The sequence below is a fragment of the Parambassis ranga genome, chromosome 12, assembly GCF_900634625.1.
Source record: "Parambassis ranga chromosome 12, fParRan2.1, whole genome shotgun sequence".
In the NCBI taxonomy this organism is placed as follows: Eukaryota; Metazoa; Chordata; class Actinopteri; family Ambassidae; genus Parambassis; species Parambassis ranga.
In genome coordinates, this window is record NC_041032.1 from 7,859,481 (window position 1) to 7,882,328 (window position 22,848).

Genomic DNA, 22,848 nt, shown 5'->3' on the forward strand with positions numbered 1-22,848 from the left:
TAGTGTAATGTCTTATGAATTCAATAAAAAGGGTAGTCGCAGCAGCAGCTTGCTGACCAGAAAACATTTGAGATCTCCACATACCCTCGCTCCTCTCAGAATTTGTCATGAAGAGACATCAGCATTCTCTTCACTTGTTTTCTTAAGCAGAAGATGCTTCAGCTGATCAAAGGGATTTTCCCATCAAACCTGCAGTTAGCTCACACTGACTGCTGGAAAGATTTATGCATAGTTATCACTTCCTCTGTCTTAATAAGAACCTCTGGCTCACACTTCCCCTGACTCTGAATCAGGAGAAGAGTGTCATGATGTGCACTTCTGGTGAATGTGTGTGCTGTTTAAAAATAAATGCACTTGGTTACTATATATATGTGTTTGTGTTTGTGCTTGTTTGGTAGCTCTCACTCAGGTAGTACCAGGTGATCTGGCCTGTTACGGAAGGTCAGCGCTGTGATGTCACTTCCCCTTCCTCTCCGGATATTCCCAGCATTCTACTGCCAGCAGCCGGGAACTCTGGGAACTGAGAGCAGGAAGCCTGGCTCCTTCCAGGAGAGAGAGAGAGAAGGGGGGGGGGGGTCCAGGGCTGTAGATATAGTGGTGGTTGTGCAGCAGTGTATGACTCATCATTTGCTGGGTAAAAATATGACAAAGTGTCTCTGACACTGTATGGAATAGCGGTTAATTTGTAATCTGGAGCATTGTCGCCCCCTCCTGGTGAAAGTCCTCAATGACCAACCGAAGGTAAACATTGTGGTCTGACTCCAAACGGTAGAAAATTGTCACTAAACAGTCTTCAGAATCAGAAGAACACTTTAATAATCCCAGAGGAAAGTGCTTACAGTGCTATTACACATTTCTAGAATACATTTTTATCTATGTTACGGCCATGTAAAGGTGGAAACTAGGGGTTCAGGCCAGCAAGAAGTAAAGCCACAAACACTGTTTAGTGATTTTTAAAAAAAAAAAATGCAATTTCACAATGGGAGTCTATGGGACTTTTTGCGCCGATTTAACTTTACATTTCTCCCCAACGCTGAAGCAGATTGTCATGAAACTCACTGAAGAGATAGAGAAGATCTTCTGTAACAATAATCCAGTGAAATATCTGCTGCACCTTGCAAGGATTATTTTTAGTGATTTTTGTGTTTTGTGTTTTTTTGTGATTTGTGTTTTACTGTTTATAATTTTAGTAAATAACTTTCAAACAAAAATAAATTCTGTTGACTTGTTTTATTTGGGATTTGTTGTACTTTCATATTACTGCTGAGACAAAATTCACCAGCTACAATGTTTGTTTATGTTGAATGAATGAGCTGAGAAAATAAATCTTCATCTCTCTCAGTTGGACTTCAGGAGGTCTTCATCTGTTGAAGAGAAGGAGAAAAAAAGTAAAAAAACATAAATGTCATGACCACAATAACATTCAATTCCCATTTGCATTATGTCATCTGTTCTGAAACCTCAACAGATTCCACTAGTTGAGTTGATCTTCAAATTCCTCTGCCTCATGCAATGAGTTGAGTTGTTAATTGATTTCTTTATAGGGATTTGGGCTGTTTTTACATCTCACCGTCTTTCTCCACTCCACAGTACTCATCGCACTCTGCCTTGCTGTAGAACTTGTTGCCATTGGCTTGGCAGAAGCCCTGTTTGTAGGGAACACACAGGCCAACCGTGGAGTCAAAGGCCCAGATGACTGGCTGTCCTGTGCAGGGTTGGGCTGCCATAGGCAGGCGGCACACAGCTAGAGAGAGAAGAGATACTTGAATCATAACAAGAAGCATTGTACTAACAGTGACTGGAAAAGTAATCAAATCTGATCTCCCAAAAAAATGAATCTTGCATGACTATTATATTACATATTTCCATCCTCACCCTCTGTGCGACATCTCTGTAGGCACTCTCTCTCATTTTCAAAGTTGTTCTGATTACCCATACAACCTCCATACTGGAAGAGTTGACAGCTCATTGAAGAAGAGTTGTAGAAGTAACGCTGGTGCATCCCAAAACATGGTCCTGTGTCTGGTGCTGCCTTACAAGCCTCTGCAGAGAGCAAGAGAGACACTGAGCACGAAGAAGTTATCACCTCATGATAATGATTTATGAAAGAATGTTTTAAGCAGTGCAGTATAATGGGGTATTCTACTGTTATACCGGTTCCGTTGAACAGAGGTGTGTCATCACCAGAGCCCTCCATATCTGCAGAAGCTAAAGAGGGCACCACATTTCTCCTCACCCGCTGCATTGTAACAACAAACAAGCATCAAGTAGCAGATAATTTGACACATTTAGGTTATTTTTTTCAGGGTGCATTATGGTTTATAGTTCTGAACCTGTATATAAAACATTTTGGGTCAGTATGTATATTTTGTACTCAGTAGGTGTTAATGACAGAAATGGTTACTGTTACTCAACGGCCTTGAAGCAATTTAGTGAAAAGATCCTTCTGACCATTACTAGTATTGCTAGTAAATCTAAACTAAATTGAAACAACAAATTAAATCATGCATGGATAGAATACTGTACCCGAGGCTCAAGCTGAGTTGTTGGTTCTTCCACCTGCTCTCCAGGAACACAGTCACCTACCCAGAAATCATAGGAAAAGGTGTGGTCATCCCTTCATAAAACCTAACTTTACATACATTTACAATGTTTTGCAGCCATGCAAGATTCATTAAAATGTATTTCCTTTGCTCTTTTTAAATCTGAATGTATCACATTCAGGTGTCAGGTGTATAGACATGCATGCTGCACCTTTGTCCTTTTTAACGATGATAGTGTCGTCACCCATTCCCTGTTGTCTGACCAGTGTTTTGAAGTCATCCAGCACTGTAGCTCTTACAGTCCTAGTTCGACCTGAGGAGTCATTCAAACAAAGGAGCTGTAAAAAGTGCTCCCTGCTCATGACATTAACACTTAATTGCAATTTGTTGTTTGAAAATGTGCTGAGAAACAACAATGAGGACAATTTTAAAATGTGTAGGTGCACCTGCAGGTATTGTCTACTCACTGTAAAGCTTAACTGAGATGCTCTTCTGGCCTGATGACTTCTGTTTGCTCATTATCAATATAGCATACTCATTGTAGTTTGTGTGGACCACATAGGCATCCACATCTGCCCCCCACTCTGCAGGAAGGAGAGCACAATAAGAGTTATAATATCTGCAGAAATTCATGGGGAAAGGATTACAGAGATGGAGACCATACTTGCAATATGGTAGAAAAATCGTCCTGGTGTGGTGGTCAGCTCATAATCCCCAGAGATTTCCTTACAAGTTCCCCGCCTGCAGACATATCATACAAAAAGTAAAACAGTGGAGCAAACCATGTGTTGCTTTTGTCTGTATTTGACAGTCTAATAAGAGACAGGAAACAGGAGCAGAGCTTAAAATCCAACATGCAACTACAAAACTTCCTCCACCTTAATGGCGAACATGCACCTTAATCTTAGAAGCAATATAATTTTCATATTTTAATGTGATGGCTGAAAATGTTTTTTGCTTTTTTTGTGTGTTGTGTGTAAAACCTGAGCATAGTTCGTGTCATCTTGAGTTTGTCTTGAGTGGTGCCCCGCTGCAGTACCAGTTTTCCAATGGCTGCATCTCCCCTGTGGTTCTGAATGTGGGTACAGGTGGTTGCTATAGCAATATCATGCCATGTTCCCAACATCTGTCAAAGAAATAAAAAATTATTAATTTAATTATCTGCAGTTATAATAATTATTAAAATTAATTAATAAACACAACTCAGAAGATATCATTGTTGATTTGTAGGTCACACTAACACATAAATTATTGTTATTTAAAATCATGCAGTGCTAGTGTTACATGTCGCATGCGTGGCTCAGCCTGAAAACAGCGATTTTTAACAGTGAAAAAACAGCAACAGTGAAGTATTTAAGAAAATCATTTTGAACTCAGGCACTTACTCGGGTCACATCAAAGTTCTCCTGTGTGGTGTAAAGAGGTTCTGTAAGTACAGGGACTCCATGGAGGGTCTGGGTCCACCCCAGGACCAGCAGAGAAACCAGAACTACTGCTTTCTGCATCCTGTCAGCCCGTCTGTTCACACGTCTCTGACAGTGTGACACAACCTCCTCCTGACTCTTGAAAGGGGGACAGGGCATTGAACCGTGGTGGGCTTGTGTGTGCTGTGTCACTGTGTGTCCTCACTCCCACAGTCGTGCAAAAAACAAACAAGTTAAGGAGCAAAGTTCTATTTCTCTGTATCTTCCTTTTGTATTTTGACTCGCCTGGCAGCTGACCACTTAAACATTGGACTTCAGTGTTGCAGTAAAATCAACAAATCAATACATTTCATGACTCCAGAGACCGATGAGTACCAAAAACATTCTGTTTTATCCTGGTTTTGTATGTTATATAGCTACATAGATCCCTGCCCTGTTCCCAGAGTTATTTTATATGTTACAATAGCTACATCCAATCCTGTTTATCAGAATCATATGTCAGAATCATGCCATGTAAGTGAGTAGGTCGCACAGAGTGGTTTGGTGCATACATAAAACAAAAAATGAATATCATATAATAAAAAGCATGCAGTACAAAAATAGAACAGAATCAAATAAAATAGGATAAAGTAAGATAAAGCTATGAATTGACTGACCTAAATTTATAAATATTGTGTGTTTTATTTTCCTCTGAAAATTCAAAGGCAGTCATACAAACAGTGACTCAAGGCACACCCATTGAACTTTTATTGACATACTCTATGCACAGGAAGTCAGTGCTAATTACACAGTGTTTTATCCGTTGAGGAATTTATGTGCTAAAAACATGTTCCCGTGGGCTGCCATATTTCACCTGTGGGTACAAAGAGTGGAGAATATTTTACAAATAAAGAAGAAGAAAAGCTGAATTAGTACTGTGTCAGGTGTCCTCTCACCTGATCAGAACACCTACTCATGTTGTGCAGGAATCCGATCTGTGTCCACACTTCTTTTTGACTGTGAAAAATCTGACTGTGAGAAGCCATTAATGAAAAAAATCTGTGATCTTTTTGCACATTAGAATAAAGCACGTACCTGAGGCCGAGCAATGGATTCTGCCACTTGTTCACCTTGAGGACACTCACCTGGATAGGCGGTAAAGGTTTGTGTTTTTCATGCAGAGAATGAATGTTTCCAGTCATCAGTAGTCTTCCATACCTTTGTACTGATTCATGATGACATCAGTGCTCACTCCATCCTGTTGGGCTAGTGATTTAAAGTCGTCCAGCAGAGCAGGACGCACATCCACAGTTCGACCTGCAGAGAGTCAGTGCTTACACTCTGACAAATAGCTAATGTGATCTACAAATGTGACGCTGACGTGCAACTCACTGTAAAGCTTGACTGTAGTGGTTTTATTTCCTGATGGCTGCTCTGTGCTGACCACATTCATCATAGCATACTCATCATAGTTGGTGTGAACCACAAAGGAATCAACATCTGCTCCAATCCCTGCAGAAAGGATTATAGGTGACCGTATTATTGGTGCAATTTTCATAAGACATGATAAAATGTAAAGGGAAGAATGCCGAAAGAACATACATGCCACATGATGAAAGAATCGTCCTGGAATGTTAGTCAGGCTTAAAACGGTGGTTGTTTCCTTGCACAATTCATTCCTGCATGAAATCACACACAGAAACACAAAAAGTTAAACAAAGTGTACAAACTGTGCCCAACAGGAGGCCTCTGAGTCTGACCTGAGAGTTGTGGTTGTCATTGTGAGGTTGTGCTTAGAAGTCATGTGTTTAAACACGATGACAGGGATCATAGGGTTCCTCCTCTTGCGCTGCATGTAGTGAGGGCAGTTAGAAACCACCGCCACCTCATACCACTTCCCCGTGAACTGCAAGAAAAACACATGTGGTCTATGGCCATTTCACATGGCTACATAAAATCTAAGTGATAAAATCTATATCACATTCACTCACCTTGTCCAAATCAAAGTCTGCCTGTGTCTGGATCAGAGTCTCTGGCTGTACAGAGACCACCTGGAGAGTCCAGGCCGACCTGGCCAGGGCCAGCAGCGACACAAGACCCAGCACTCTCTGCATCCTGTTAGTCTGATAGCCTGTCTGTCTCTGAAAAGATGGAGGCCCTGCCTCCTACTAACAGTCCTTTCTGTGTCAAACTGACACTCAGTGTGGGCTTTGTTAGTTTACTCCTACAGCACCACAGCAAACAGACAAACAATAAATAAACAGAGTTCTGATTATCTCTGTGTGTGTGTGTGTGTGTGTGTACATTTGATTGTATGTTTGTTGGTCTAAATAGTCTGAAATGAATTACTGGACTTCAGAATTTGGAGCTAAAAACAAGCAACCAATCAATACACGTTAGTATTTAACCGCTGATAACTAGTGGGGGGAAAAGCTGCACTGCCACAAATGCATTCTATGCAGAGCTATTTTGAGCATGTTTTAGGGAAAACAGATATCTCCAGCATTTATTGTATATTAGGGGGCATGTCTTCTCATGTCAGCACAAACATGTGCACAGTGAATGTGGTGGAGGAAATCTGCCCCCTGGTGGTAATGTTTGGGACTGATTTACACAAAAATAGGTACATAGACAGACACATAAGCACACATACAACCAAAAGCACCATGTACATAGACATACAAAGGTCAAAGCTGCACTTGAACACACCACAAAGAGAACATTAAGAACCATGACCATCTGTGTCTGCATACCAGCAGGTGGCAGTAGACTGCAGATACACAAACTGCAATAGACAAAACACTTTGTAACCATTGTTACACTAATCTCACTCAAACACAGACAGATTGATTGGTCTTCAGTTTTTTCATTAGATAGTTGTTTGTGAAAATATTGGTATGTTCAGATGAAATGAAAACAATAAGAAGAACCTTCTGTGTGTGCTTTTATCTCCTGAGAGATGCCAAAATCTTGACACAACTGCACTTTAAGGGACTGTAAGCGGTGTGGACTGGTCCTCAAGTCAGATAGAGAAAGACTCAAAGTGTGAAGGTTGATAAATGTTTATTTAACTATGTCAAGATAGACTTGACTATGACATTAATGTCAAATGCTACATAAATTAGGCTGATGCATGAATTCCATCACCAATAATCCGTATACGTTTGATCTTTATCCTCTTTGTATTACTTCATAGAAGATGCTCCCAGCAGGAGCAGCTCATTGAAATACATCAGCATAATTTCTGGATTCCTGAAGAGAGAAACAGCAAATATTAGGAGGATTTCTTGAGTAAAAGTTATGCAAACAACCATTAGATTTTAAAAATACTCACATTAGCGCCCTGACCCAGATGATGGGCAATTTTCTGTTGACCAGAAAACATAAAGACAAGACATATGGTTGATTTAAGATCACTACATTAACTGTGTGTGCATGTGTATTAGGTGGTGTAAATGCATGTTCTTCACCTGCTGGTGGTGGAGTCAAGATAGAGTCTCGGGGGAAACCACGGGACACAGCAAAGGCTTTAAACCTCTGAATCACATCATTCCTGACTCTCAGAGAGCGACCTGAAAAAAAAACACAGTAATGACATGCATGCTTTATAATGAATTGATTTATGATTGACTGTCTCACCATAAAGTGCCACCTGTGTGTACTCTCTGTTAAACACCTTATGCTTGAGAACCAAAGCATAGTCAGTGTAGTTGGTGTCCACCACTGTGACGTCCTTCATCATGTTATGGCCTGAAAGAAAACACATGTGTGGAGATTTCACATCTATCATGCATGTTGTAAATTGGATGGTCGCCACTGGTAAACCCGCCTGTAACAAGCTTCAGCTTGCTACTATGTTGACAATGCTAACAGTCATCTGGCTTGTAGATGGTGCTGCAGTTTGACCAGCGAATGCTAAGCTAACTACTTTTAAATTTTACACTGACTTCTGACCTGGAAAGAAATGATCAATAATGACCATAAATAATATTAATTTTAATAAAAATATTGATAAAGAGACAAAATCATAATATAAAATGCCACAAAAAATATAAATGCAATCTGAACATATGGTTATATTCTACAGAAAAGTAACAAGCAGAAAGTAGTATATATGTGTTTTTACACTACACCTTGCCACTTGCTTTTGTTTGAACACTGTGGCCTTCTATCCTTACTGAGGTTGTTTGCCTATGTTGCTGCTCCTGAATCTGAGTGCCAATAAACATACACCATAATATATATATATATAAAAACACTTACGTGGGCTGAAGTAGGTGAACTGTCCTGGGACACTGGTCCTCTCATACTGGTACACTTTCATCAGACAACCTATAGGTCTAAAGCACACAGAGAAAACATAATGTGTGTGTGATCTCTTTCCCCTGCATCTTTTCCTCACTGTGTTAGCCCATGTATTGTCACTGTGATCACACGTGGCACCCCTGCAAACACACACACACACAGACTCACGTGGCATCCCACATTGTGAGGTTGACGTTGCCATTTGGCAGTGCTGTGATGATACCCATGGAAGCCTTGAGTTTGTCTCTGTAGGGCACAAAACTTGGAGAGTCGTAGGCGAGGCCAAGACGGTACCACTTCCCTGCAAACTAAACACACACAAAAACAGCCTTAGTGTCTGACCATCAGCCAAACACAGACTATGTATGCATGTGTAAATAGAGGTTTTAGGACTATTTTCAGTCACATGTTGAGTATTTAAAGGAATCCAGATGTGGGTTTCACTGAAAATAAACATGTCCACCTGAGAAATGGAGTTGGTCATATATACCTGTTTTTACCTGCTGCTGACCACATTTCCTCTCCACACCTATACATAGCTCTTTTAAAATAGAGACTGACATTCAGACTGAATAATGATTTCCATGCACAAAACAACTTTCTGACAGATATTTTACAATCTCCCATAGTGGTCTGTCACATGAACTACAGCAAATATGTGATAGGCCGATTGCTTTCCACCTCTTGCGACTGAGGGATCTGGTAAAATAAACACATTCATCAATCATCAATCGGTTTGTTAGGGGGCACAGACTTAAATGATGAAGACACAAGTAAACACAGATATCAACTTTTCAGCAGCAAGGAACAAGAGCACAACACTCCGGATTTATAACATAAACTGACAGTGTATCCGTTACCTTTTGCAGGTTGAAGTCTTTCTGTGGCTTCACATCGGCGTGCGCTGCCATCACACACATTATTGCCATGGCAACGCCGACCATTGTGATCCGCATAATAACCGAGCTGTGAGGTGAAGAGGGGTTGAGACAGGGTGTCAGAGCCTAAAAGAGAACTGCAGGCAGCCAGCACAGGTACAAAGTGGCAAAGCCTGCAGCAATGTTTGCTTGTTTTCCCCTGCTGATCCACCCACCTGCTTTTCAGCCAATCATAACTAAGAACCTGAGAGAACAGAAGCCAAGTGTTGGCTCTAAAACAACTCAGACTTCTCACGGTGCATTAATACATCGTGCTTGTGGTTCACTGGCATCAGCTGAGATTCATGTGTTGTCCTTGCAATGATTTCACAAGACTGTGTCCCCACACTGTATGATGAGAAGCCTCAGCTTCTGCATTGTTTGAAAGAAGACATGTGAGAAAACATGGTGGTTTTCAGTATCATTCCTGATATACATAACTGTTTAACACAATATTTGGCACAATGACAAAACGCAAGGAGTGAACTATATATGTAGCTACATAATCTCTCCATTAGTTACTAAATCACAAAGTCCAAGTGAACAATTTAAATATTTTATTAATAATGATTTTCCATTTGCAGCGCTGCTTTTTATCTCATTTTCTTGAAATGCACAATGTACACAACTAGCCTTCAGTGGACAAGAGGACATCAGTGTGTGTGTCTTGCACACACAGCACACCTCACACACCTCCCTCTACACAAATCGGCACAGGCGGAGAGCTGGAGACAATTAAAAAAAAAAAAAGATAATTCCACGCACACACACACACACACACAGGGGGACATGTGTGATCCACGGTCAGGAAAAATGGTCAAACAGAAAAGGGCAAAAAGATGTTGGACTGAGCGCCCAGTAAAAGCCTTCCTCAGCCAGGGTGGTGTAATCATCATAAAGCTGAATGGTTTAGTGAACGTTTTGTGTTAAATCAGATTCATCTGTTCAGTAGTGTTGTACACATCATCAAATAATTTGGACAACATTTATCAATTTAAACCAATTACAGCAATAATGACATGCCAAAGAACGGAAATAAAATCCAAACTTTCCAATTAAAGCATCCATGTTGTTGTAACCATTAAGTTTTTTCAATTGTCTTTTAAAGACCGGATGATAAAATGTTAAGATTAAAACGTCTAATATGTTTATCTTTGCTGGCAATATTTATTAACTTGCTCCGAGGGGACATATACAACCATTCATCTGACAAAAACGCAGGTTCCCGACGGGTTCTTCGTGCCTCTTTTTTTTAGTAAAAACAGCCATTCGATTGTCTTCAAATCCTACATGAGTCCCCTTTTTATGACAAAGCTATGAATTCACTCAAAATAAAAAGTGGATGCAAACACAAAGAGCCGTGAAACAATCACACTATATTAACAGTTCTTCAAAAATAATAATTAAATAAACTCGTAAAAAAAAAAACAAAACATCTTCTTCAGAGTGCACTGCTGTGGGACTGTTTAGTCACACGCCCCCTGGTGATCGGGGTTGACAAATGCAAACCCCTCAGTCAGAAGCATCCTAACAGCCGAATTGTGTTCCCTTACACAAATTACACTTTACAAACATCATCATTGGTCACTCCTTGTCTTTTTCCATGCATTCATGAGAACATTTCACACTCATCATTAAAGAATAAATACAGAGAAAATAAGCTTTGTTGGTCTTTTGTCCCCAAAACGGGGGAAACACGATAGATGAGAACTTTGACAGTCAGCAGGCTTCAGCCTGTCAAAGTGTCAGTCAGTGTGAGATGTTAAAGGGACAGTTTACAGCAAAATAAAAAATCTTTACCAAAAATCTTCAGTGTAGAAATGTCTGCCTTCTCTCTAATGTAAAGAAACTAGATGGTTTTAAAAACTAGGTTCCTCATGTCTGAGAGAAGAGCGTCTACAGCTGAGATTTATAGAACTTAGCACCTCACCACAACATTCTAGATGTATAAACAACACTACAGACCACCAGGCAAAGATAAACATTTTAAGTTGAACTGTCCCTTTAAGAAAACAAAGCAGCCACAGCAAAGCTCATGAATAATAAGTCGTCTACACTACAGCAAGTCTTACAATGACCGCCACAGCAGCCTTACTGTACTGTAGGCGACTGAGTGTGGGGTCAGTTGCATTGTAAGAAAAACAGCCACAGGGTCATAGCAGACACACCACACATCATCACTGAAATATAGTTTTGAGTGATTAGAACCTCAGAGCCTCCTGAAATATCTCAAAAGTGAAACACAAACTCTGAACTGGGAATGAGAACGAGGCTTAGTACCGAACAGGAACAGCAGGGGATCAAACTGAGACGCCTGCTCGAAAGGATGGAGGGCCACCAAAAAGAGAAGAGACCAGTGAATGGTTGGCAGAAATATGATCAAGGCTTAAAGTAAAAAGTGCTGAGCAAATGGAGACTTGGGTATATACCTAAAGGGAAAACCCAAGTAACAGACACATTGCAAGTAGCTAGAGGACAAAACAGAGCTATGGCTAAATAAAGAGCACAGGAGATTCAGACAGCCTTACAAAATGTGGACTCACTCCTCATGCACCTGGCTGGATAAAGAAGCCCATCACTCAGTTGCAGAGGATTTTCAGAATAAAACCTGCTTTGTGAGGCTACTATGACAGGGAAACTTTTGAGACACACAAATGAGTTCATAGAAATCCAACACAGGGAAATCTATGAGATGCGTTGCGTGAGCCAGGGCCTGTGAATCTGGGAGGTGAACTCACAGTAAGGCACAGTGCTCTGCTTGTGGTTGATGATGCTCATTCATGCTGCTACACAACCTCTGATGACAGCCACTGTGAGCAACAGACAAAAACATTAATGACAAAGCGTACTTTCTCTTCTTCTACTGCTCTATTTTGATGCATCACCTCCAGCAGTTCCAAAGTTCCTTCTACCGCCTTTGAATCTTTGGATCGTTCAGCTCTCCCAAATCTTACGAATCATCTCTCTTCAGCACCAGATTATTGTCACTGAGGAGGGGATTTGGTGCTTTTCTATCTTCAGTCTTCTTCATATGTTTTAGAAGAAAATACAGTCTCTAGGATCGGCAAAGTCTACTGTTTTTTAGGACAAAACCTGCACAATATTGCCACAACAGCTCAGTATGTGAACAAGTCCTGCTTATGGAAATTAGCCCAGGGTTGAACTGGGGAGATCACAGAACTCTGTGCTCCAGCAGCTGATCTAAAATGCATTTTGCAGCTTCACTTTGGGGGACTCTAATGAACTACTAAAGCATGGATTTGGATACACACAGCAGAAAAAACACGACAACAGAAAGAAGCAACATAAGTTATTAAAATGTCCATATTTTTTATAAATATGTAAACACTACAACTTAAATATATTTGGTATGAAGCAGACATTTAAACACAAGGTGTTTTTTGATTTAAATCAGCTCTTACATAGTGCCGCTGATTATTGCACTGCAAACACTGGAGCCCTATTGCACTTTAAAATATTTCAGCTTCAACCTCTGGTCTAATTTTTAAAGGCTTTGTTCCTTTTTTCAAAAACAAAAAAAAGTGTCCGTTAATTCCAACACAGGACAGATGTTGTTGTCACACAGATGGATCTAGGTGTCATTGCGCAGGTTAAGTCCACAGTAGAGGCTTTACAAAACAATCACACTAACAAAGAACAGTGAGACAGTTTAGGTCCACATTGGTCCTGCTGCTATTCCACTTATGATCCTCGTTAGCATCCGTCAAGTTTGTATGTGTCAAGTTCTTGCATCCTGGATGCTAGGCAGCCTGTACTCCTTCTGCCAGCAAAAACATGTGGTGTGATGAATCAGGGTAGACCGGTGAGGGTTCTGCTGAGGGCTTAGTGGCCATTGAATGTGGTTTCAAGTTACCAAATAGACCTGGTTACTGGATTTATGCCTCTCTGTGTGTTGCTGAGGTAGCGAGAGGAGTTGCTGGGGAGGTTCCAGGATAGATAGTTGGAGTACATGTGTTTATGAGTGTGACGCGCATCAGTCTGTTTTTAGAGATTTTAAAGAGTAAAGTGGTTTTGAGAATACATTGTGTTGGGCTCTAAAAGTTCATGTTAGTTTAAATAAATGGGGACAAAATCTTTCTGCTATCTGAGCGCACAGTATCGTCTTCTTTTTTAGCATTAATTTGTGTCTGTGTGACTATGTGTGTGTGTGTGTGAGAGAGTAAATGGATTGGTCAGCGTGATCATCACAATTTGTGTTTCCCTGACAGTATGGAGCGGTAAACCTCCTCATCCAGGAGCACATAGCGCCCTCTGCTGGAATCCAAGAAGTACAGTCTGTCTGACACTGCACTGGGGTCAAAGCTATCCCGGCGCAACTCCGTCTTCTGAAACTTGAATGTTCCTGAGAAGGACAGACACAGAGAGATTTAGGCATTATAACCTTAACTTTATTCCTTCATCTGCATTTTCCTTTATTGTTTTAACTATTTTCTTCAATGTTGATAAAGATTCACAGATATCCAGGTCATTTTCATTCAGAAGGTTGAAGCAGCAAAAAGTCCAGTTGCCTTGCTTCAGTCTTATGAATATTTTCTTCAATGTGGACCAACACAGTGAGGACATTTTATGCACCTTACTTGACATTTATGCCCTCAACAGTGAGAACATAAAGGTGTGCATGTCTTATATTGTAATTCCTGTAATTTTTAGCTGCAGTGAAAACTTTCTACCTGTTTTGTTGACTTCAGGTAAGAAGCGGAGGAAGACAGGTCTGGCGTATGGAGGAAGAGCCTTCTCCATGTCCTTTACCAACTTCTCCAGGTTGGTGGAGTGAGACGGATCCGCGATGGCTGCCATACCAGCCTTTCCCTCTGCTCCTGTGCTCACAGAATAGGTGGGTCACAGAGTTAGATCAGGGGACCACTGAGGTCCAGAAGAGGCTTATGTTTAAGCAATGAAGCTGCACAGAACCTCCATGTTTAAACATACAAAGAAGAGAGGTTACCTGGCACTTCCACTCCATAAACCACTACATCTTTCATGTCTAGCAGCCTGCTTAGAGTTCCTTCCACCTCGGTTGTTGAGACATTCTCTCCTTTCCAGCGGAAAGTGTCTCCTGTTCGGTCCTTAAAGAACATGCTGCCATACTTATCCATGATCAACACATCACCTGATGAGAAGGGTCAAGAAAATAATAATCAGATTTCAGCAAATAATTCAACATAAATATAAAGTCTGTGTGAGTTATTCCAACCAGAAAGATAGGCGCTGTCTCCCTTCTTAAAAACGCTATGAGCAATCTTCTTGCTGGTTGCCGATTGGCTGACGTAGCCATCAAACCTACGAAGAGGGTCATTCTGAATAATCCTGCCGACAAGTTGGCCAGGCTCACCTAGATGGGGAAAGAGACAGAGAGTGGGAGAATATAAAACCTCTACCGTAAATGTAAAATTGATGTTTCATGTGTGTATACAGTAACACCCACCAGGTTTACAAGGAATACAGACACCATCGGGTCCCCTAATAAGCTCCATGGTCTCCTCATCAACCCTTACCAATCTGATGGGGTAGAAGAAGGGTAGAATTCGACTGTTGAACCCGCACGATCCAATCTAGAGCACAGACAGACAAAAAGTCAACAAAGCTACCAGTGTGGGTAGGAGAATGAAAGACAGATCTGTGTGTTGTGTTCAATTTATGTTAAGCCACAAAAAAAACAACAGTTGTTTAAAAAGAGAGGGTTTTTAGGCATCATGTGAATGATTAAGTAGTCTTAAGGATTGCAGAAAAGGGCCTTTCACTACAACGAGGCCAATTAAAATGGTCAGACTAACAACAAAAATCTTGTTTGTGGGATGTGTTCCCACCTTGTTATCAAAGTTGCCCAGGCTGCAGTTGCACTCTGTGGCTCCATAGAACTCTGCAATCTGTGGGATGTTGAAGCGGTTCATGAACTCCTCCCATATGGACTGACGCAGACCATTCCCCAGCGCCATGCGCACCCTATGCTGCTGCTCCGTGTCCCGCACCGGCTGGTTCAGCAGATACCGGCAGATCTCACCGATGTACTGCACAATCTGGAGCATGACAGCACATCTATTTACTGATTTTACACAAAGCTTACAATAAAAAAACTGCTGCTGGGATTAAATTAAATCCTGAAATTATTTTCATGAAAACAGGAGATATCTGAGACTGTGCTACTTGCAATCCACATTATGCTTACAGTGCAGTTGTATTTGACACAGTCGTCCCAGAAACGAGAGGCAGAAAACTTCTTTCTGATGACTACAGTCATGCCATGAATTATGCACTGGCCCACTCCCACAATGTTTCCTGTGGACAAAGAACGAAGAGACAGCGTGATCAGCTGCACACTAGCATATGCACACACAATTTAAAGCAATCAAAATAAAATTATTAATCACATGAGATGCATTTGGTACACACACACTTTGACCAGAAAGACTGATAAAAATAAATGTGTAGGAGGAAATGTACACTGGCAATTTTAGAGAAAATTAGTTTCGTCCTGTATTAGACTTAAAGGTAAGGTAGGAGGTTACATTCTGATGGACTTTTTGTTAAATTAGTGTAACTTCTCTTTACAATCTGATAGCAACCGATTAGTTCGGCAGTTTTGCTTTAAAACGAAGAATATTAATCATCTAAGGAAGCTATAAAACGCTAAAAACATCAGCCAATTCTACAAGGCGCCCCTGCGCGTATAGTTGGCTGGTTGGCTGCTCTCTTCCTGCTCTGCGCGCATCAGAGGGGTACGTGCATGATGGCCGAAGTCACAGACTGGTTGGGAGGCGTGGCTTCGGGGTGAGCTCCGAGAGAACTGGGCGTGTGTTTACTTTCAAAATCTGGCTGACTCACTGAGTTTTCAAAATCTCATACCCTACCTTTAACACAGGAACCACACTGGAATTCTGGGGCTTTAATTATGGTGGGAGCTGACCTCGATCTGACCCAACACTAATCATCTGAGCTCCCCCTAGCCAGGTGTATGCTGCACGCTGGAACGGCTGCAGCTAAAAGTCTGACCTGCACAAGTGTTTCGCTCTTATTTGCTTTTTACTGATGCTGTATGCCTCTTCCTTTTGTTCTGTGTGACAATAAATCTAACCAACCAACAGAAACACAGCACAATTACCACAGGTTTTACTACGCACATACCTGCAGAGTGGTAGAGTGGAAGGCAATCATACAATACATCATCTGACGTCATCCTGAAGCCATAATACACCAAAGCTGCCATGCGGTAGTACCTATAAATCAAGATGAGGAAAAAAAAACATCAGCAAACACTGACTATCCTGACAACACTTGTGGCACACATGACAGCTAAACAGAGCAGCTGCAGTGTCTGACTGTTATTCACATGCCTCCTTCCTACCTGCTGTGCACAACAATGGCAGCTTTAGGCATTCCAGTGGTTCCTGATGTGTAGATGTAGAACAGGCGGTCTGAAACAAACAGGACAGTAAGAAGTGTGCGACTGCAGGTGTTAGCACAATCATAAAATGCTCTCTTGTGATTAGCTAAGCAGAACAGTAAATGTCAGGCTTTGAATTCTTAATTACATGCTAGGTTATCGCTGTGATTGCAGGATGATTTTGTCTAGTCACAGCACACTGCGATTACGATAGCTGGTGTTTTAATTTGACTTCCCTGCTTCAGATAACAGATAACTTCCATTTTATCTGTAATAAGCTCTAAATAGTTGGGCTCAACTGTCGACGATGAATAACATATGTGGAAGCCATATGCACAAAGCTGACTAAGCAACTTCAGGGCAGCGGCCCTCATTTACACACACACTCACACGTACACACACTGTCTGACTAGACCAAAGGTGACAGGTTTAATTGGCGCACACACAGTTTACAGAGAAAGGGCAGGTAGGAGTTTTTATATTTCCTTGAACTGGATTTAGGTTTTCACAGATGACACCAATTTAATTATTAAATAACTTGTTTAGGTATATTGCCTCAAAGAGGCATGTATCCCTGGTGATGACTCAGCAGTAACTCCAATACTGGGGAATGCTGGTTAGTAATGATTCTCGCTTTAAAATCATAACATCATGTATTGAGCAAATTTTAAACCTCATAAAGAAATGATGAATTTTATGAATTAATAACAAGGTTTCTGTCTCTTTTAATATTTACTTCTAGCCTGGAATCTGTTTTACAGACGTAAAGTTTAGTATAGAAACGTAAGTATTTTGAATTTTCAACATGATATGACAATATGATTTCACTGATTGCGAGTCACTGCTGAGCCTGTAAATGGGTCTGTGCAGCTACACTGAGAAGAATAATTATGCTTTCTGAAATGCCATCTTTGCCTTTCTCTTTCACAATGAACAAACAAAGCAGCTGAAATCCCATTGATCACTTTTAGGCGCCATTCTGAATCATGTCCCATATAGGCAGCTGATGCTATTCTATCTTCATAACTTTCATGACTTTTGAGTCAGTCGTGAGAATTGTGACTGCATGGTGTGTTTACCTGTGAAGCAGCGGGGAGGGTGGCGGGGCAGGTGAGAAGGGGCGGCAGCCAGCAGAGGCTCTAGGCACTCGGTTCCTTGTGGGACTCGCTTGGGGTCCCAGTCTCCAGAGCAAAACATCTGCACTGCCTTTCCAGTTGAACTGTGTATCTCAGACACCGCTATAAAAGAAAAAGAAGTACATGAGGTTAATTTTACACTGCAAGAAGGACACTGGAACGTACTGCTCTGTAACAGTAAGTAAAGCAGACAGAGGAGGGGAAACAGCAATCATATTTTCCTCTGAAAAAAGACAGTGTATCTTAATTTAAAAGCCTTGTGTTATGCTGGCTCACTACTAATGCAACTGGCTTGAGTTTGGCACACTGTAAAGCATAGAGGCTGCATTTCCAATTACTTAAAGGCATAAAAGCACATGACAGTTCCAGGACCCAACACAGAGACTTGTTCCATCAATCCTTGGATGACCAGCTACCAAACTGACTCTTTATAGCTGTTGAGATCAAAGCAACATATGAGGATTTCATAAACAATTGAACAGAACTGTTCATTTATTCTACTACTTTGTTAATTGTTATATATTTATACACTACAACATCCAGGCTGGTATAAAATGTACAGATGTTTACTTTTTTGCATGCTGTATGTATTTCAAGTAAATGAGATTAAATGAGGTGCAAAAAAGTTTTTGAACTGATTGCTGATTGTATAATCAGGTTTTAGATAACTATTGTACTCTACCTGTCTATCTTATCTACTCTATCACTTCAGTCAGTCAGTGCTGATCTCCGAAGAGCTCAGACCTTGAACACTGCAGGACATTTATGCACTTGTCTCTTCAGAACTCCTTCCCTTCTTTCCATTTATCAGCCATTTAAAGATCTGCTGACTGATATTGTAGAGACACATCCTTCCAAACCCATTTGTCTTTTATGAACTTTGTTGCTGTCTTTCTTTCTGCCCCCCTCTCCTATTACAGAAGAGGCAGAACAACATCCATCAGCATATTTCAGTGCTGTACAGATGTTGGTGATTTTTTTCTTTGTTCTCTTACCGTCAGTGAGCTCTGAACCAAAAATCACAGCCTTGGCATTGGAGATGGTGACGCAGTGGACCAAGGCCTCCAGTCTCAGATTGAAATTGATTAGAGCAGCCTCCACTCCTATCTTAGCCATGCCCAACCAGAGGCCCACGTACTGAGATCTGTTTTCCATGAAAAGGGCCACCACATCACCCTCCTTGGGACAAACAACAAATTTGGACAATTAGGAGAAATCTGGCCTTTTTCCTTTCTTTTATTTTTTTTTAATATTTTGGGTTGCAGACATACCCTGAAGCCCCGTTCCAGCAGAAAGTTAGCCACTTTGTTGGAGTATTCATCTAGCTGATGGAAGGTCCATCTCTCTCCAGTGCCCTCGAAAATGAGCGCTGTTTTGTTCCCTTGGCGTTGCACCGTTTCAGCAAAGATCTTGGGAATAGTGTTCTTCTCTCTAAGGTGACGTTTGACATTCAACTTGACTCGCAATAACACATATGCTGCACTGCATTAGGACAAGAAGAAAGAGAAATACAGTTAGAACTTCCTTAAATGAGTCCAAAAACATGAACAAATCCACCGTAATTTATTACTTTGATTAAGCATTCAATGCAGCTGTAACAATAAATCTTTTTTAGTGTGTGCAGCTGCTTACAAGTACTTCTTATGTCAATATGGTAAAATTGTCTCAACATTTGAAATGGTGTTAACGGTGGAAGTATAAAAATAGAAGTATTAAATGTTTTTTGTGATGCTGCATGAAAATTATAGCACTTATCACCGACAGGTTTTCACTCTTTGATCATTTGTCTGCACACTGCAATTAAATGTAAGGAAAGTAATCATTTGTATTGCAATCTGGAAAAACTTTTTTTTTAAAACATTTTCAAGCTTATCAATATCTATAAGCGGCCAGCTGAGGTCATCTATTATCTGAGCTTTCCCATAACACTAGGTTTAATACAGCAGACAGCTGGGTGTGTCATGACAAGGGGGCAAAGTCTGCAAAAATGGCTCTCAATACTTCACATGTAGAGCACAAAGGTTCAGAAGAGTGGGCGTTCTCATGAGTAACGAATAATTACAGAACCATCATCAAAACCAATAAACCAAGTTGCTATGGTTACATTACGGGGATGACATGCTTAACATTACACAGTGGATTAGTTTCATGTGGGTGCAGATAGCTGTTCATATATTGTTGCTCAGCTGCTTTCAATTCACAGGTACAGAATAAAGCTGCATAGGACTGGAGGTTAGTTTACATCATTAGTGTACCAAACTAACGACGTGTGCCATAGCAACTCTTACTGTGTAAATACCCAAGCCTTGTCAAACCACATTACACAGTGACAACTTGTGAGTCACAGAGGAGAAGGTATGCATTGTCAGGAGCTCAGAGAGTGAAATTTTACCCTTAATGCTTCAGAAGAAAAGACCACGTTACCTAAAACCTAATGTGAAACTGACTGTATAGTTAGCTCTATATTTTAAACAGATGCCTAAACGAGATGTTTACATGCAGTACTTATGACATGTACATAAAGGTGTCAAGGTAAGATGCTAATCACTGCATTTTAGACAGCACATTGGTCCTGAAGAGATCATAGAAGCTTGTTTTACCATTTCCTGTTTTACTCTTACTGAAGCTGTTGAGAGGAAAAGGAAGTTAACTACAAACCAATAACCATGGCGACCACCATCTGTAAATATTGGCTTTAGGTAAAACACATAAAGCACTTCCTCCCCCCCTCCCCCCCTCCCCCCCTTTGTTGTAAATACTTTAGGATACCTGTTTAAAAACATGTATGGCAGGATTATCCTGATGGGTGCACCAGGTTAGAAAAGATGACGGCCCACCTTTTGTCACATTGTGTTATTTTTACAAGTAGACATGTTGATTGACTTACTATATGTACATATGTCCATATTTACACAAATTATGTCAAATGTTCTGACTATATTTTTGTGGCTGAGAAGGAATTTTCTACATTATCGATTACTTACTGTAAGTCTCTGCCAACTGTTTTGGCAAAAACATGCAGAAAGCTCCATCCTCCGCTTCCCAGGTACAAGATCAGGATGGCAGGAAGCACTTGGTACCAAGGCAGGCCCACCAGCAGCCTCAACACAAACAGCAGGGCTGTACAACATGCTAGACGCATCATCCTAAAAGAACGCACACACATAAGTAAACACAGATAAGAGGCAGCAGACTGTGACTACAACCACAAATACAGTATGTCATATCAAACATTGGTTCAGTAGGTGAAGGTTAAATGTGGTTTGAGTGAGCATCCTCACAGTGGTATTCAAGCCAACCACTTATCTGGCAGGATATCTTTCAAACAACACATGCACATTTCAATTTACTGACTCAGCTCTAAGAGACTTGCTGTAAAAAAAAAAAGTTAATCATAACAAAGAGTTGAACGAGCCACATTTCCTAACTATCACGCAGACTAAAAAGGGGTTTTTGTTGACATGGCTGAATGATCAATGCATTTTATTTGCCCTCCTGCAGCTGAAAAAATTGAGATCTTAGCAGAAACCTTCATTTTCCAGAAAATTCTCTATACCAACAGCAGAGAGCAACAAAGCACAGCATGTGTTGACATTGGTGCCATCTGATAGCTAGAAATCTGACCCTCATGAGTAAACGATAGCTTTACATGTCTACTGATTATCTATTCATTACTAAGAAATGCATTTTGCCATTTCTGCTGAGTGGATGTTTCTAGCTCTGCCCGCATGCATGTGGCGCTAATACTGGCATTGTTCCATAACCCTGCTGCTAAAACATTACCTAGCGATTAAGTGACTCTATTTGTTGTGATAGGATGTCACTTATCAGAGAAAATGGGCAGCGGTCGCCTCACGGGAAGAAAAATAGCTTCATCATTCGCTGCTGCTCCTGCTGCTGCTGCTAAACCCGGAAATTTAAAAGGCGCGTAGCATCATAATGCGGTAAACGCTATGGCAATGTTAGAGGCAAGCTCAGCCCACCGCTGTTGGTAAGACTACACCTCACCGACCAATGCCATGTGCGCTATGGACAGGGCCTTTAATTGAAACCCGGCTGGACCATATTTATCGTGCTAACCTGATGTAGGTTATCATGGTAACAGAGAGGCAGGATGCGCAGCGTATTGCGCGCATCAGCTTAAAGGAAGCGGATGGACAGTGTGACAGCAGCCTGTTTTAGGATGATCAGGGCATGCCCGTCTACATTCGCATAATTTACCTTTCATGGACCGACGGCTGTTTGAAATTACAGTCTGTAGATACCAAATGAGTCCGGTCATTCGGCTATTATTGCGCACAGAGAACAACAAAGTCGTTGCCGGGCTCGCTCCCTTTCTTCTCTAGCGTATATTAACCGGACCCATCCGCGAAGTTGGAACATCGCGGGGGCGCTCAGACAGCCCGGAATGTGTGGCCTGGGATTTTTTTTTTGCTTACATACCTTGCACCTCGTTCACACCGTCAGAGCATGTAGGTGCGCAGAAATCCCAAACGTGAAACTCGTTGTGTGCGATTCCACCTTGATCGGCTTATAGGCTAGCCTGGTCGCCCCCTCCGCTCTTCACCGCCGCTCGCTTGGCTTGATAGAGGCTCACAGAAACGCACACAGACACGCACTGGGATCCCCTCCCGTTGTTAATAGCACAATGACCTGCTGCTGCTCCTCCAAAATCGCCTGGAAGTGCGCGTCGACTTTGACCCCGCGATCATCATCCGGTCATTGTCACAATCATTTATATAATTCCTGGGCTCATTGTAGCCGATAAGCTCAGTAGCAGGCGTAATTCAAATGACCTTATAATTTTCTTAGTTGCGCCCGCCCACTGCCGTCAGCGTCAAATCAGTGAATCAGGAATAAGTGCTGACGGATGGGTGCCACAGCCAATCGAGAGCAGCAATGATTCATACATCGCATCCGGCAGGGGCGGGGTTTGCGGCCCCGGAGAAGAGGAAATGCGGTGCGGCCCTGCCTTGCTCTGCTGACAGACAGCGAGGCCAGCACTCACAGCGGGTTCCACCCAGCAGTGACAAGGCCATGATGCGGAGCCTTATGGCGTAAAATGAGCCCTGCCTCTGATCGTTGAGTCCGCCTTACCACGTCCATTCATTAATTACATACACTGCTGCGCTCAGCCACAAA

The 22,848-nt window shown here is 41.5% G+C and overlaps 4 protein-coding genes across 6 annotated transcripts; all 4 read right to left on the minus strand.

Annotated features, from left to right (window-relative positions):
* Positions 1 to 1,215: 1,215 nt before the first annotated feature.
* ambp (alpha-1-microglobulin/bikunin precursor) lies at positions 1,216 to 4,141 on the minus strand. Its single transcript, XM_028417261.1, has 10 exons — positions 3,929 to 4,141; positions 3,527 to 3,669; positions 3,208 to 3,284; positions 3,011 to 3,127; positions 2,755 to 2,856; positions 2,527 to 2,582; positions 2,155 to 2,239; positions 1,876 to 2,043; positions 1,571 to 1,744; positions 1,216 to 1,364 (listed from the first exon to the last, which is right to left on the minus strand). The coding sequence occupies exons 1-10, from the start codon at positions 4,124 to 4,126 to the stop codon at positions 1,339 to 1,341; spliced, it is 1,146 nt and encodes a 381-aa protein (XP_028273062.1). The 5' UTR covers positions 4,127 to 4,141; the 3' UTR covers positions 1,216 to 1,338.
* A 550-nt stretch (positions 4,142 to 4,691) lies between these two features.
* Positions 4,692 to 6,251, minus strand: LOC114443348 (protein AMBP-like). Of its 2 annotated transcripts, none has more exons than XM_028417289.1 (8): positions 5,938 to 6,251; positions 5,707 to 5,852; positions 5,549 to 5,625; positions 5,339 to 5,458; positions 5,165 to 5,263; positions 5,042 to 5,091; positions 4,903 to 4,963; positions 4,692 to 4,820 (listed from the first exon to the last, which is right to left on the minus strand). In XM_028417289.1, exons 1-7 carry the CDS (start codon positions 6,058 to 6,060, stop codon positions 4,916 to 4,918), a joined length of 663 nt encoding a protein of 220 aa, XP_028273090.1. In that variant the 5' UTR covers positions 6,061 to 6,251; the 3' UTR covers positions 4,692 to 4,820; positions 4,903 to 4,915. The 2 variants fall into 2 exon arrangements, with proteins under 2 accessions (XP_028273090.1, XP_028273091.1); XM_028417290.1 differs by having other exon boundaries at positions 4,792 to 4,820; positions 4,920 to 4,963.
* Positions 6,252 to 6,992: 741 nt separating this feature from the next.
* Positions 6,993 to 9,297, minus strand: ptgdsa (prostaglandin D2 synthase a). Its single transcript, XM_028417296.1, has 7 exons — positions 9,112 to 9,297; positions 8,420 to 8,559; positions 8,210 to 8,286; positions 7,586 to 7,696; positions 7,417 to 7,518; positions 7,281 to 7,313; positions 6,993 to 7,198 (listed from the first exon to the last, which is right to left on the minus strand). The coding sequence occupies exons 1-6, from the start codon at positions 9,205 to 9,207 to the stop codon at positions 7,282 to 7,284; spliced, it is 558 nt and encodes a 185-aa protein (XP_028273097.1). The 5' UTR covers positions 9,208 to 9,297; the 3' UTR covers positions 6,993 to 7,198; position 7,281.
* A 3,184-nt stretch (positions 9,298 to 12,481) lies between these two features.
* Positions 12,482 to 22,531, minus strand: slc27a4 (solute carrier family 27 member 4). Of its 2 annotated transcripts, none has more exons than XM_028417233.1 (14): positions 22,150 to 22,531; positions 20,691 to 20,852; positions 18,978 to 19,188; positions 18,702 to 18,885; positions 17,650 to 17,808; positions 16,532 to 16,601; positions 16,312 to 16,403; positions 15,356 to 15,465; positions 14,997 to 15,206; positions 14,615 to 14,741; positions 14,384 to 14,521; positions 14,135 to 14,299; positions 13,860 to 14,006; positions 12,482 to 13,531 (listed from the first exon to the last, which is right to left on the minus strand). In XM_028417233.1, exons 2-14 carry the CDS (start codon positions 20,849 to 20,851, stop codon positions 13,374 to 13,376), a joined length of 1,932 nt encoding a protein of 643 aa, XP_028273034.1. In that variant the 5' UTR covers position 20,852; positions 22,150 to 22,531; the 3' UTR covers positions 12,482 to 13,373. The 2 variants fall into 2 exon arrangements, with proteins under 2 accessions (XP_028273034.1, XP_028273035.1); XM_028417234.1 differs by lacking the exon at positions 22,150 to 22,531 and adding an exon at positions 21,490 to 21,610.
* Positions 22,532 to 22,848: the final 317 nt, after the last annotated feature.

Excerpts from the sequence above, each read along its gene's own strand:
- ambp (XM_028417261.1), bottom strand. The coding sequence starts at position 4,126 with ATGCCCTGTCCCCCTTTCAAGAGTCAGGAGGAGGTTGTGTCACACTGT. Across the intron at positions 3,670-3,928 it reads AGAACTTTGATGTGACCCGA|ATGTTGGGAACATGGCATGA; the intron begins GTAAGTGCCTGA and ends TTTCTTTGACAG. Across the intron at positions 2,857-3,010 it reads CATCTCAGTTAAGCTTTACA|GTCGAACTAGGACTGTAAGA; the intron begins GTGAGTAGACAA and ends ATGACTCCTCAG.
- LOC114443348 (XM_028417289.1), bottom strand. The coding sequence starts at position 6,060 with ATGCAGAGAGTGCTGGGTCTTGTGTCGCTGCTGGCCCTGGCCAGGTCG. Across the intron at positions 5,459-5,548 it reads ATTCTTTCATCATGTGGCAT|GGATTGGAGCAGATGTTGAT; the intron begins GTATGTTCTTTC and ends TCCTTTCTGCAG. Across the intron at positions 5,264-5,338 it reads CACTACAGTCAAGCTTTACA|GTCGAACTGTGGATGTGCGT; the intron begins GTGAGTTGCACG and ends GACTCTCTGCAG.
- ptgdsa (XM_028417296.1), bottom strand. The coding sequence starts at position 9,207 with ATGCGGATCACAATGGTCGGCGTTGCCATGGCAATAATGTGTGTGATG. Across the intron at positions 8,560-9,111 it reads AAGACTTCAACCTGCAAAAG|TTTGCAGGGAAGTGGTACCG; the intron begins GTAACGGATACA and ends GTGTGTGTTTAG. Across the intron at positions 7,697-8,209 it reads GTTCACCTACTTCAGCCCAC|GCCATAACATGATGAAGGAC; the intron begins GTAAGTGTTTTT and ends GTTTTCTTTCAG.
- slc27a4 (XM_028417233.1), bottom strand. The coding sequence starts at position 20,851 with ATGATGCGTCTAGCATGTTGTACAGCCCTGCTGTTTGTGTTGAGGCTG. Across the intron at positions 14,300-14,383 it reads AGACAGCGCCTATCTTTCTG|GTGATGTGTTGATCATGGAT; the intron begins GTTGGAATAACT and ends CCTTCTCATCAG. Across the intron at positions 14,007-14,134 it reads TTATGGAGTGGAAGTGCCAG|GAGCAGAGGGAAAGGCTGGT; the intron begins GTAACCTCTCTT and ends CTGTGAGCACAG.